General features: G+C 38.1%; 1 protein-coding gene across 3 annotated transcripts in view; it reads left to right on the plus strand.

The window, feature by feature from the left end:
- Positions 1 to 228: 228 nt before the first annotated feature.
- Positions 229 to 15,028, plus strand: part of RB195_005229 (uncharacterized protein) — a gene marked incomplete at both ends in the record, with an annotated part of 35,714 nt that continues 20,914 nt past the window's right edge. The window contains 4 exons of one of the 3 annotated variants that reach the window (XM_064177591.1): positions 229 to 249; positions 1,646 to 1,814; positions 1,881 to 1,945; positions 2,323 to 2,436. In XM_064177591.1, the coding sequence (XP_064034714.1) occupies positions 229 to 249; positions 1,646 to 1,814; positions 1,881 to 1,945; positions 2,323 to 2,436 (369 nt within the window). Of the gene's footprint in view, positions 250 to 1,645; positions 1,815 to 1,880; positions 1,946 to 2,322; positions 2,437 to 13,114; positions 13,184 to 13,321; positions 13,512 to 15,028 lie in introns of those variants that run through there. The other 2 variants (XM_064177589.1, XM_064177592.1) reach the window with 2 other exon arrangements.

The raw sequence follows: 15,028 nt of genomic DNA on the forward strand, positions 1-15,028 counted from the left end.
GAATGAACTCTTCTTTAGCATCAGTAAGTCCTTAAGCGGGAAGGTCATCAGAGTCTGGACCTGTATGAGAAGTTTGTTTACATATCAGATCTGGTATTGGCAAACGGAATGTATGGCCTTACCGTCGACCTCATCCCACTGCTTCATCGTCACACCTGCGGCTGGTTTATCACCGCACGTAAGGCACGAACGTGCCGGTAACGTCAACTGACTGCGCAGCAGTCGACGATGGTCAACAAAAGTAGGAAGGTATGAATTTTTTGGAATATGTCGCGTATAATCTGCAACTAGCATACAGTTTGTTGGATATATGATGTATAAGTCAATCGATAATCAATAATCATGTCATTATCCGAGAGTAACTACCAATTGTAATGGAGCTCGCGGTAGCTGAGCCTCTCTTACGAAATATATAGTGAAGTCGGTTCTGTGCTAATTAATAAAAGGTCCCTAAGTATCTGCGAAGGTGTTCCAGAATGGCGTAAAGATATCTAAGCCGTTAGCAGTGTAGAGGAGAACACAGAGATTGTTAGTTTCCAGAAGTATTCAAAGAATCCATAGACGTTTTTGAACGTGGATTATCTTATTTATCCAAATATAGAAACGATTTCCGGTCGTTTTTTTTTTTGACAGCAATACGTGGGGGTTGAACTTCGATGCGTTGGACGTCATCTGACATCTTTCATCGCTCCAGTACGATTACAAAAAAATAAATGTTGATAACACACGTACCTGTTGCGGTGAATCACCGCAACAAACGGTTGTTTACCACCAAATAGCAATGTAGTGCCTCTGGAGATCTTTTTCCTGTAGCTAAACAGCCAAATAATGCTAACATTCATAGTACTAAACACAAAATTCGCTTCTGCCATTTGTGAGTGAATTTTGAGTGATCGTTCGCTACTCACAGGTTCCTACAGGCTGTGTTGTATTGAAGTGTGAACTGAGATTACTTCTAACGTGCCGCTGTACTCTTTTGATTTTTCTCAAAGACGATGATTTCTCCAAAATCCAGAAATGGTTCTTTCTTTCCGTTGGAAGTGGAACGATCCTTGCAACTATCGTCGGCCCAGAGTTCAGTGCAAGGCATGAGCATCAACATTGTTTGACATTTCTCTTTCAAGAAAGGATTTCCATAAACACCACATTTTTAGATGATACTGGTGTTAACAATCGTTTGACACGGTGGTTCTCTGCAATAGGTACACGGGTTATCATATGAGATTTTTTTTCAAATTGTATTGAAGCAAAGAAAGGTGCGAGGCGTCTGAAACGGTGACACGACGTCGGCGTTCCGCCCCCATATGCTGCTTTCAGAAACAACCGGAAAACGATTTTTTCTTGGAAAGATAAGATAGGGCTCTTTCGAGAAAAAAAAACGGTTGTAAGTGCTTTAAATACCCCTAAAGACTAACTCACCAAGCATTTTCCTAAACATTTCAAACATCTTCTAGAATTCCCGGTAGAACTTAACAATGCATAGTCAAAAATAGCCCTTAATGCACCTAGCACAGGAATCGCCAGAAATCTTGTGTTTTAGAGTTTCACATCATCTCAGTGAGAACCAGTCCGTTAAAAAAACTGTTGTTTTCACAGCGATACTTCTGAATACCACAACCTCACGTAACCGCATGTCAATTTGCAGATTCAACGTGACTTATTCGCGAAAATGCACCCTATCTTACTTTTTTTGACCGCAATCGTCTGCTGCTGCGTCGCAGTTCGGCAACAGTCAGTTGGCGTTGTTGGTCGCCTCATGTGCGGTGACAAACCTGCCGCAGGCGTGAAAGTGAAACTCTGGGATGAGGACGACGGTAAGACCACAAATTTTGTTTGCGGATAGAAATCCCGGTGCATAACAGAAAAATTCTTCTCTGCAGGCCCCGACCCTGACGACCTTCTCGATCAAGGGTTTACTGACGCCAAAGGAGAGTTCTCGTTAAAGGTAAAATCCAGGAAATGGTAATATCATAGCCAGTGACATAGGAGAACACAATAAGTTCCGTATGCGCTGAATTTTCGGGACCAAATCATTCGTAATAAAAGTTGACAGAGAAGACCACAGAATTTGAATTCGATTTACTAAGCAACAGCCTGGATATCAAACTCATCCTTCTGTGTTTTGCTGGAAAAAAGCTTCCGTTAAAAACTTCCACGAAATCTCTCCGTCTTGATGGAGTGTGGCATGATTTAGCAGCGATTGCATGTTGTGCTTGTGTTCTATCTTCGCGTCTTAGCGGAAGACGTCTTCTCCAATCTTTTTCATTTAGACTTGCTAAGTTCTAGGCACTGTTGGTAGTAAGAGTGCCTCATCATTTTAAGGGTTCGGAGCGTGAGACCACCAACATTGACCCAGTATTCAAGGTGTATCACGTAACACGGTACTTATCAACCGAAATCGATATTGTTCTTGAAAATCGAACCTTCATCTTTTGAGAGCGCTTACATTTCGGACATCCATTCAAATTTCTTATTTGTTTTTCTCGATTATTTGGTAGATCTCGGCATTTTTTCCAAAATTCACCTGTCCGTGATTGAAAAACTCCCCAATGCCACTGAAAAATCGCATCATTTTTGGAATGATCCAGTATTTAATCTGTACTATAAGCGGATAGAGAGGCTCATGTAGATGTAGAATATCTGTATGAATAAATGCGAGTTCTAACGAACTAAAATTTTTGAATTTTTAAAGCAAATAGAAGTTAGTTAGCACTTTGAAAATCCGAGTTTGAATATCACAAAAAGAAATTTTCGCTGCCACAAAAATCACCTTGATCACCTTGACTCCCGTTGATCGTCGAACTGGTCGAGCGGGCGCTAGTAATTCTTCCATTTGTCCCGATCGCGTGCCAGAGTAGCCCAGTGGTTCCTCCTTTCGCGTGAGACACGAAGAGCATCATAATTTTCTTTGAAGGGGAGTTTTTTAATCACAGACAGGTGAATTTTGGAAAAAGCGCACTGAATGCCTATCAAAAAGGTAGAAGAGGATTGTAGAAAATGAAAAGGAGTGTTTTTTTTTTTAGATTTGAAGAAAAATTAGCTTGTATTCGAACTAGTTCTGCTAATATCATAAGAACGTCGCTGGAGGTGGGAAGGAGATGGGGGTTGACCATATTCCATAGGAGGATAAAATGTAAAATGATGTAGAGGACGAACACTACTGCATGGACAGCCTCCCATTTTCTTTTTCTCTTATTGTCTTGTTCATTGATTTGAAAAAAAATATTCAGCCAACTATTGTTATGAAGATTTTCTATTCTGTTCTTCACCCGTTTTCTTGCACATTTAAGGTATTAAGAAGGTTTTTTTTTTCATTTTTTTCTTTCTTTCTACCTCTCTCTTAATGTTTTTTATTGGCTGATGTAATCCGAAAACAATTAACAAATACTCGCGTAGTGAACTTCCTACGTAGTCACTCGTCTAGTGTTCCTAATCAAAAATTCATGTAACCACGATTTCACCGCCGAGCCCATGTTTTGTTTTTTATTCGATTTGAAAAGCGTCAAAAACGTGGCTGATTTACGTTTTTTGAGTTAAATCTAACCTCATCAGAAAAAGAGGAGACCGATCTTTTTTTAGGGTGCGTATTATTTTTGAATCAGCCGAATTTCCGCATCCCTTGTACTTGCGCCCTTTTCATGTGTAGTCACAATGAATCTCCACCATTTTCGAGTCCTTTCTTCGAGTTTCTTTTAGAATTTGTTTGGTATCTTTGTTTTATTTTAATTAAGATAATTCTCAAAATAACTTCATGGATCTGTATCTGCTCTTTCATGTTTGCACAATTGTTTCGTACGGTTCAGTTGCTGATTCTGTGGAGCAGCCGCAGTGGTTGTAACGAAAGCGATGATCTAGAGGAGTCTTCAGGACAGAAATTCCGTGAGTCCATTGAATTCTTGACTACGTCCTTAATCTTTCAGTGAAAATCAAAAATGCTAAATTTGGCAGGTGATTAATCGCGGTCTTTTTTTTCCACGTACTTAACCTTGAACCATCTAAAACCGACTGTACTGCTTGTTTAAAAGACGTCGTTGGTCTATGTGAAGTGCACTTGGAGGAAAGTGAGGACGTGAAGAGTACAACAAACACTGGCCACGGTCCTCAACGAACCGGACCGCTTCCGCTTCCTCATCACCGCATTTCGCACATCTTATCTCTTCTACATGGCCGTCTTCTCGACCTTTATCTTTGTCTCTGCGAGAATTTCAAGGATATTCGTGATGGGCGTTATTACACGCTCGGATACGCAGCGGACAATGATTGTTTGTGTGACTAGTAGCGTGATCCGTGTCAAAGCCTGCCTCCGACTTGTCGTAGGCTTCTGTTCCGGCTACGTCTAAGGAAATTATTAGTGGATTGTCGCCCGTCAAAGTACTCGGATTCCCGTTAAGGGTTTAGATGCTTTAAATATTATGCAAATATACATTATTTACCTTCGTTGCGACCTTTCCTTTCTCTTTCTTCATTCTGCTTTCGCCATCGTGCGGGAGAATGACGATCGCCTCATTAAATGGCAAATTTCACAAGGGCATACGTAATTCAATCTGTGAACACGATTTTTTCTTCAAAAAAGTGAAAGTGACGAGTTTCTCATCGTGTTTTCCTCGCCGCGAACTCTTCACCACATCCTTCATTCAGCTCCTTATAGTTAATGGTGATTCTAGAGCACTTTCTTAAAATAGCCTGTTCATGGATTGCATCCAGTTCCATTGGGGTCTAGTGTTTGCCGCGTAGTCTCCTTGCTCTGAAAAACTAACTCCCTCATTCGTTTCTTTGGGATCAAACTTTCTTTTACACTCATGTTTGAACACAAGTTTCTAATTTCAAGTTTTTTTGATGATTTATCGAGACAGTGCGCTCCGAATATGTCGTACAGGAACACATTTCTTGTGAGCAATTTTTCAAAGAAACCTTTCTTTCATGCATTGAACCATCTTTTTGAGTGATAACATTGAAAATTTGAGAATTCCTCTGTGGAAGATTGAAGTTGATTAAGATGAGTGATATTGGAAGCGGATCATTTTCATGCTCACTCTAATGAATTGAAAAATTGTTCAGAAAAAAATTGAAAGAAACTACGGCCACCATAAAGTCATATGATTATCGTGCCACGAAAACGATTCGAATAGGTTTACTCGATATAGATACATATATTTTGCTACAAATTGATTTCCTTTTGGAATTGATTAAGTTCTGCAAATCGGAGCTTGTAAAACAACGACAGGAAGACTGTCAACGGAAATCTGAGAGAAAATTTTTTAGGGTTTATGGTTTTCTGCTGTTTCTGCAGGGATTCGTTATTTCTGATGTCCTGACAAACTACATCGATACATACTTCTTTGCCACTATCCATTGGAGGAATAAACCCAACATTGAATTTCTCCCGAATGCTGCTTCCAGTGATGCGATTGAGTCCTCGAATTCTTTTTTTTGCATCCCTTTTTTTGGATGGGTATATTTTTCCAATAATCGATGAATAATAATAAAAATAAAAGATAATAGTAATACAAAAAACAAATAAATATGACGGATAAATAAAGTAAAAGAAAGATTATAAAGTAATAACAATAATGGGTTAATAATAACGATCATCTCTAGTATCCTCTAGCAGAAAACTTCTCACGAAAAATCCGCACCATGCCATATTTCAGGTTTTCATGCCTAATTTTTTGTTAACATCACTTAGCTCATAATAGATGTTCTCAGGTTGTCATATCAAAAAAAAAGATTTGATGAAAAAAGAAGATTTTCACAGAGATAAACTAAAAGATTTGCTGCTGACTGAAAAATGCGAAATTATCGTGTTTCAAACGCAACGGAATTCTTTGTGCTGAAATTCCTTTCAACAGATGTCTTTTTTTCCTTTTTTTTCAACAGGGCTTTTCGCTTCGGGATGTAATTCAAGTAGGTAAGTTATCATAGTGGATTTACGCAGTAAAAGAAAATTTGTTAAGACCAAAAAACAGAAAACCAGACATAAATAAATAATGATCAGAAAACCAACATGTTTCTTAGTTTTTTTAAAGATACGATGCTGGCGAGTCGAGGTGAACTGACACCAACAAAATGAAGCGAGTATTATTTACAAAAGAGTGGGTGGGTAATGAATCGGAAGGAGAAATAGAGGAAAAACGTAGATGCTTGTCGCGTAAAAAAAGAAAAAAAAATGAGATAACTTTCACTGTACTAAGGCACAGCAGCGAGTCGACCGAAAATAGTGAACAGTGAATTTTGACAGTGAGCTATTAAGAAGTAGATAATTTTGGTTTTGATACTCTCAAAATTTCATTTCATTTCATTACAACAATAGAATTTTACATGAATCAAAAAATTCTTTGTGAATGCTGTCTTCAATTGATGACTGAATTTTTCCCCCTAATTTTCGATTGGTTTTATACTTTTTGGTAGTGTGACTTTCTTTGTTAGCAGCTTTTTCCGAGCACAAGAAGCCTTCGATAATTCTCCCAGCTTTCCAGAATTTTACAATTAATTATATTCATAATGTTTGAAAATTTATTTGCAACATAAAAACAAAGTCCCAATTTGTAAAACTTTTGTTTTTGTGTCATAATAAAACTGGTATGAACACTTCAATTAATTAATATTTGGTTCAGCTCACTATATTTATTCAATTTAATATTTTCAATTAATTATGTTTGTTATATTACTATTCATTATTCTTTATTTAATTTCGTGTTTAATTTTAACATTGCTTAGTATTTTGCATTTGGTATTTCACTTTAATTTTGGTTAAGAATGCATATACACCATGTTTTACCTTTAGTATAAACAGATGAAGTTAGAAACCTTAAAAAAAGTTGTGTTCCCAGAGTGCACCTTCCGAAATTCACGTCGTTTAGAATGGGACGGTGCTACTCTTCCAGAGGAAGACGTTTCACTCTTTCATTCCACCTCAATTCATTCCGATGTCCTTCGCGGTTCGTTCTCACTATTCACTCCCTTTCTCATATTTCTCTTCCGTTCTTTCGTCGATCGTCTCAAGTGTTCTTTTCGCCTTCATGGACTCGATTTCCTCATCGTTGTGGCGACGACGGCGGCGGCGGCCTCCGCCGCTGAATCCACTTGTACACCAGTATCGAGGGAATCGTGAACAACAACGACCTCATTCTCGTGTTCATAACCGAAAGAGTTTGTTGACCTTGCTACGATAACTAGCGGAACACGTAGGGTTTTTTCCACAGAGCACGAGAGTTCTGCTGATCTCCTTTAAGCTGGCGTGTTTCTTCTTGCTTTCGGACGTATTACGTCGAAATGGAAAGTTCGTGAGCACACGCACTCTCTTGGTGCTTTCCGCAAACAATCAGATGATCCGTCCGTCTTTTCGTTATTCCGTCGTCACAGCGTTGCGGGGCGTTTTTCACGCACCGGCACCTGTGACATTTTATCCATCCTACTCCGCGAAGTCTCTTTTTTCGGTTTTACGGATTTATTGAATTTTTTTCATGCACGACGTGACTTTCACGTTTGTTCGGGAATGTATTCTGTCCAGATTTTCCAGTGCCTATCAGGTTTTTTCTGCTGATCAGTGACAAATCGTACTGCAAAGCATACCTGCTCTTGTCTTCCCCTCATGAAAATGTAGGAAATCGACTGTGTAGTAACTTCAGGATAACATTCTAGAGCACAGTGATACATGTATTTAAAAAATTATGTGTTTTTCTACAGTATTTTCCTCTTTTGGATGAACTAAACAACGCAAAAGTCCATTGGGAACACTTCTAAGACTCATTTGAGGTTGTCGAGTTTATTTTTCCAGTAAGAGTGTAGCTAAGCATTGCAACTGAAACGATTTCAATTTAACAAATGCAGAAAAGTTAACGGAAGGAAATCTCTAAACAAGTTTGAAAAGTGGGAATACAAAAATGAATAATGTAATAATGATTATCTCGTGCCTGCGCCAAATATCCGGTCGCTCCTTGACTATTTTCTCGCTGTTTCGACTCAATGCTCGATGAAAATTTCAATGTGAAATTTTCTCCATGACAAAAAAAGCTTTGACATGAAGTTTCCAAAGTATCACAGCGAAAATGTGAGACACTCTTTGCAAATCCAAGATTTAGAACATCCGAGAGCACCAGAGACACCTTTCCACCAAAATGCATGTGTGATGCATTTTATTCGTGTGCGGGTGTAAAACAATCGTATTAATCCGTGATTCCATCAGCAGTACACTTCACGCGATTTCATGCCACTACTTCTGCTCCTGTGGGCGTAAGGAGTTGTCTCGTTGGATAAATTACTGGCTCGGATGCTCCTGATATCTCTGATTCATGCATGTTTAGGGGGTATTTTGCATTCTCAACGTTATTCTTGCTGCAAACTCTACCTCCCAGCGAGGAAAACACAACAGCAGTTATTCAGAACGCTGATTTTTAGAGCTAATTTTAGCAACTCTGTCTGGACGACATCTGAGTCATTTTTATTGAAAAGAAAAAATGTATTTAGATACTTGTCGCGTAAAAAAGAAAATAGAAAATTTGATTTACACTTTTTTGATTTCGGAAGCCTAATACTCGTGCACGTAACTTACACATCTTTTTCTTTTACTTCATTTTTCGTTTTCTTTCTCCTAAGACTCAGTCAGGAAAAAAATTCTGGTTGAAAATCATTCGATACTCCTAATCCCAAATGTAGAAGAGAGCTATCGTGGTTCTTCCTTCCCAAAAATGATTCATTTAGAAACCAAATCCTATAAAAATCCACATGAAAAAGTAGCTTTATAAGAAAATTTCACCCTTCGTTGTTCAATCAGTTAGTAGTAGTCTTTAATCTTATGCTGCTATATATTTCTGTACTAGGATAAGGTCTTATAATAAAGCAAAATAGGATGTGGTACAATTTAAGGCAATTTTGACTCGTTTGAGGTTTTTTTCTAAAACGCACTGTCAAACCACCACACAAAATAGAACAACCGTGCTAAAAATAACGCTACGCTGTGACCTACTTCTGGCGCAGCAAAAAAAGCGAAAATTTGTATTGCACTTTTTTCTGCCCTGCTTATGCTTCTTCACGAGCATACGACCATGCAATTATTCGCATTCTGTGAATAAAACGTATGAAAAACATAACGCTAATGTGTATTCAGAAACGTGGGCTTCTTCAACGAATACAGGGAAAATACCTGCTATTGTTGTATTCGTTTGTTCCTGAATTTTTACCTACAAATTTGAAAAAAAAAACTCCGACTTTTCTAAATACAGTGTCCAATAATATGAAAAAATCCGTGTGTTAGTAAATAAATAAGAAATGAGAATTTTTTCTTTGGAAAAAATGGATAAAGATCTCTACTTTTCATATTTATGGTTATGGTTGTTTGAAATTGTTTATTTGTTTATCAGTCTGCTTCTCTCAGATCTAAATGAAGTATAAACCACGGTAGTCCAAGATATTACCATATACATACATGTATAAATGTACAAATTTCTGAAGAAAATGTTAATTGTTTTCGGAATGAATAATTTTGAACATTTTACCCAAGTAGTATTAATTTAGGTCCAGTTAAAGCATTTCTAAGAGCATTTAATTAATTTCAAGCGCATTCATACAATTCCTTATACGTATTTTTTCATTTTCTCTTTCATATTCATACTTTTTCTCGCACTCACTTGTTCACACTGCATATTTTTAATCAATCAATATTAACATATTACGTTATTATTATATCAATAATAACAGAAGCCAAAATCTCACTTATATTTCTTGAAAACGAACTGTAATAAACTAATAAAACGAGTAAAACTAACATAGCTAATAACTACCTGAACTAATAAGCCATATTTTTTCAAACCAAGTTTATGAGTATCTATTTTCGCAAACAAACGTAATTGTGGGTCCTAGTAGCAAAAAGAACCCAGAGGCGTTGCGAGCGGCCTTCGGTGTACTTACGCAACGCTAGCTACGTTCCGTAAAGTTTCTTACGGAACCAGTTACGACACCTTCGCAAAGAGGGCAAACACAGGGAAAAACTGATAGAACGCAGACTGAGCGCATGACACCGGAAAATCCCTGGCTATTGACCTGTTTCGTTGTTATCGAGAACTTCAGTGACTGAAGTGTTCGGGAAAATTGCATTCTTTCTCCTTCGACGATTTCATCCGAGAAGACAGTTATCGTAGCAGTATGGCAGGATCACCAGCACACCTCAGTCTTCAAAATTAAGGCTTCTTAGTGCCAGACTGGCATTTATTTATTTCGTTTTCTTTGTTTTTTTTTATTCGTCGACCTCTTGGATAACCTCGCTAATTAATCGTTACCAGCTTTTACAGTAAGCTCTAGTCATTTTCAGTATTCTAAATTCATCCCAGAACCACCTTCATAGCTACAAATGTACAAATGTTTCCTTAGAAATTGCTCTCAGGTTAGGATTTTTTTGTTCTTGCTGTGTCCACTTCTTCTCGTTGGCTGACAACAAATTGTCAAAGTCCCCTCTCGGAAAGGGCTTGCTTTACCGGCTGCTGCGAGTGGTTGTTATCGAAGAAAGCACTTGTTCGGGCGCTTTCAGAGCAAACTCCTTTCCTTCGTCTCCAGAAGATGTGAGCTCCGTAGCGTTAAAGCTCCTGGATATCTCCCAATAATTTTTCGTTATTATTTCGTCTCTTTTCCCAAGGTCCTTTTCTCTTTGTTTGTTTTATTTAGTTATTGCCTACCTATATAATATACAAATGATTTACGACATAAAAATGTTCAGTAACCGTGACGCACTGAACCGTTTTGTATTGCCGCAGTTCTTTTCGAACTCACCTACTGAACTCAGACATTCTTTGTTACTTTTTTCTTACTTTATTACTCCATTGCTTTGCAGCAAGAGGCATTTCCGACGAGTGGTATTTCCATAAAATGGTTCCTGGCGCCTTTCATTCCATAAGATGGTTTTCTGTTTCCGTTCCTCCTTTCTTACCTGATCTCGCATGTGCCTCACAACTCAGTGCACGAAGTATGCTTACGTGAAGTATTCGCGAGAATTTTAGCTCAATGTAGAAGTTCAGAAAACGAATCCTTAGAAGTTATGGTACTGTAGGAACCTACGAGGGATCATATACTGACGGATCCTACAACATACTCATGTTCCACTGTCCTTGAATCTTGGCATGTTGAATACGTGACGATTGATTTCCCTCGAATTGATTGATCCGGATTGATTTCTTTGAGCTGTAGCCAGTATAATATTTTTACTTTTACCTTTTTACCTAACAGCTAACGTCTCGGCGTCATCGCCTTCGTCAAAACCTGGAAAATCAAAGTCACAACACATCGGCTTGTGCGCGCCTAAGGTCCCTAAGGTATGGGATTAACGATTGAAATGATAAATCACTGATCTTCAGTTGTGGCTTTTAGGCTCTGAAAAAAGACGAAAATGTCGAAACGTTAGCTATTAATAAAGATTGGTACCACTTTTGGCTAAATCACAGGCAAATCAATAAAAAAAACCGATAACTTACGTTTATTTAGGTTTCCCTAAATTTCAATGAGATCAACCTCATTGAGATTATTCGCAATGGAAAAAAGTTGCAGGGTTACATCCATAACGTCCCAAGTTCATCCTCGAAACTGACAGCAGCCGTAGTTTCAGTAACTGTAGCGCTCGACTCCAACTCTTCCTCAATTTCCTTGTCCTTCCACGATTAGTCATTCAGAATTCCATTTCGAATGTTGTTGGAGCGCTAATAGATGGTCAATGTTTGGGTAAGAGCTTAACTTGGCTGCGCAAATATTTCAGCTGATCTCAAATCGATAATGTTAATGATTATTTGGAGTGGTGCTGAGGCCTGTGCGAATACGAATCACTCCGTTTAGGTTTGCACAAGCTGGCGTAGATAGAGACATGGGTTTAAGTCCTATCGAGACTGCTCTATAGAGTTTTTCTTTTTTTTCCGAAAAAAAAGACAAATGGACCAGTAACTCCACGTAATAGAACAATTTATTGAATCAGTTAAATCATAGCTTGTGTTTTACGAAGATAGAGTTCTTCAAATTTTCCAGAACTAACAGAATTTTCAATAAAAAAACAGACTTCGCCCTTCGAAGAAAGTCTTTTTTAATTCTGGTTCTAAAAATGATTTGACAATGGTTTTTCGGTCATGGAGCTTCTACCGAAGAGTGCAGAGATCAATTCTACTACTAAAATAATATACATATAATGTGATATAATAATATAAATATACATAATATAAATGATGATTATAATCTAGTGTAACATTTATATATACATTTAATATATTAAATAGTAACAGTGTTTACTATAATAATAATATACTGTAGTCTCTTGTCTGGTTTTTTTTTTAAAAAAAAAAGACAAATGGACCAGTAACTTCACATAATAAACAACAATAACATAATAAACAATAAATATAATGAACAATAATAACAATTTATTGAATCGGTTAAATCATTGGAGTGGAATACGAGTGTCCTGGTCATCATAGGGATAAGTAGCTGTCAAAACGTTCCAACCTTTTTCTCCCACTCATCCGACAATTTTCTGCAAAATCTTTACGGATTTGTCTTGTTGATGAAACTTCGAAAACAGGAATGATAAAACGTACGCGCATGATTTATAGATGTACATTAAACTTTTCCTGGTGAAATTAAAGTATTGCGTGCAAGTTTTAAACCATCCGGCTAGGGTCAGTGCTTGCTTAGGTTTCCCGGATAAATACCTTCTTCATCACTCGAACCAGCATTTCGGTCAGAACCGCACTCTTTCGGCGCTTCCGTAGCCGTTCTCTTTCTTATATTTTCGTTTTTTTTTACTTTTCTTAAAAAATACTTTCCTCCTATAGGATGTTCTTCTTTTAATATTTCTACTTTTCTGACTTTTCTTTAAGGAAAATACTTTTCTAGAATGTTCTCTTTTTAATGTTTTTGCACTTCCTGTTTTTTTTTTTCAAAATATTTCTGCACTTCTTACTTTTCGCCACTAATTACGCGATGCCACGAATTTTCTGGAGATTAGCAGTCGGCTTCGAATGGCAGTCACGGAGTGGTTCTCGCTTTTCTCGAAGATTCTCCCTCTCTTATCGACAGTTTCCCCCTTACGCCGGCTGTTTCATTCGTTCATTTGTGCGTTTTTTGATGCATAGAATATGTGAAGCTGATGGTCGTCGTTGCCTTCTTGGAAACGACAGACATCGAAACATCTCCAGGAATAGTGTGCTCTGTGCTGGTCTGCGTTTCATTTCCGACCTACGTGTCTCCGCTGCTCAAACATTTCTGAGCATTTAATCATAGCAACGCGCGGCTATTGTGTGTGTGTGTGTGTGCTGCTGCCGATCGCCGTTCAAAGCTGAACACAAAACTACAGCTGGGCACCGTATCGGAATTCTTGGAAGCGGGCTGGATCGGCTCGTCGGTCACTGGACGCCTCAAATTTCTCGTCTCGTCTCGCGTTTTTGCAGCTCTTCTGCTTCGGCCACGCCTACTTCCACTTCTAACGCTTATCTTATCGCCTCAAATCATAACAACACTATTGAATGCACTAATGCAGCCATATGGTGAGTTCTCCTCTTAACGTACATCAATTTTGTTGTAAAATTCCGAAGCGGAGTGTTTATGTGAGAGGGAAAATTGTCCTCGCTATACAAACCATGGAAAAGCGACTGAATGACTCGCTCCCCCGTCCTCTAACTCAATTTGGGTCCTTGAAAAAACATTTGCGTTGTCGTTGAGGAGAGGACAGTGGAGCTGGGCAATTCTATATATCTCTCTCTGTGTGTACTAACAAGTGGACCAGATCGAGGCGAACATCTGCTTTCTGCCGGAAAAAAACTGCCGGATATTTGTGGTTTCCGGTGCTGTTTACTGTGTACTGGAGAGTTCTGTTTTTCCTAGCTTCCTTCTTTCATCTCTTTAACCTTTCAGAATTTTCGTTTCCTTCCTCTTTCCTCTCCTATTAGGTCGCGACAAGTAAACTATCTATGGGGAGATGATAGATATATATGATATCTTTGAGGAGATGATATTACTTTTTCTCTTAAAAAAGAATCTTTATTTTCTTTTTCTTTTTCTTTTTTTGAAAGATGCATCGTAGCTTCTACTTTTTTCTTCGTTCCAATGTTTCATCTTACGTATCCACTTATTTCAAGTCCTTGAAAAGTTCCGACAAGTCTTGTTGACCCCGGTTTTTTCACTGAATTCCTGAATTTCTAACGTGTAGATCAAAAGTTTACATAAAAAACTAATAACCATATAATTTTATCCATAAACTCTTTTGCTTGACCCCTTTCTCACAATAACTTTTATGCGGATATTCAAATCAGAAAAAAAGGGCTGAGCCGTTAGGAACACAGAAAACTTTTCCCTCGTAGATCTGACATCAGTATAAGTTTTTATTTTTTAAGAACTAGCTTTTTTTTGTTGCGGCAAAAGTTTATTTGTTAACAAATAGATCAACGCGTAGAGAAACTGCCTCTCGTTGAGTTTTGCGTTTGACATTTGACTTCGTCGAGAGAGAGGGAGTTAAGCCTGTTCTTCTGGAAGTTCCCCGCAAGCGTCACCGGGGCGGGCGGGCGTGTTTGAGGACGCGACGCCAATGTGGAACATGTTGTGAGCGCGGGTTACGACAAAGTAAACGATACGTTCATATACACAAAAGAGCGCAGGCGAACATGTTCGGCAGGCTGTTACGTATGGCTGGCCAAGTTGTGGAACGTGTGCCCGTTCCATGTACATTTGTTGTTTTTCTCAACGAACCCGTTGACTTCTCCGGAAATCACAGACAGAGCACTTTTTTCTGAGAATTCATTACCCATTTATTCACGCTCATAGAAATATTTATTTTAATGTTTAATTATTTCTTTCCTACTAAGAACATTATAAAAAAATCTGCGCAGTTCACCTTGTTGTTGTGCTTTTTACCCTCTGAAATTTCGAAGAAAAAGTAGAAATAGGAGGAATTTTGTGATGAAGAGAAGAAAAAGAGGTGCAGGTTAAGCTATTTATTTGACATTATATCAATGATTACCACTTAAAAATAGAACAAATAAACCAAATATCAACTATTTAAACACAT

This window comes from Necator americanus, chromosome I, assembly GCF_031761385.1.
Source record: "Necator americanus strain Aroian chromosome I, whole genome shotgun sequence".
Classification (NCBI taxonomy): Eukaryota; Metazoa; Nematoda; class Chromadorea; order Rhabditida; family Ancylostomatidae; genus Necator; species Necator americanus.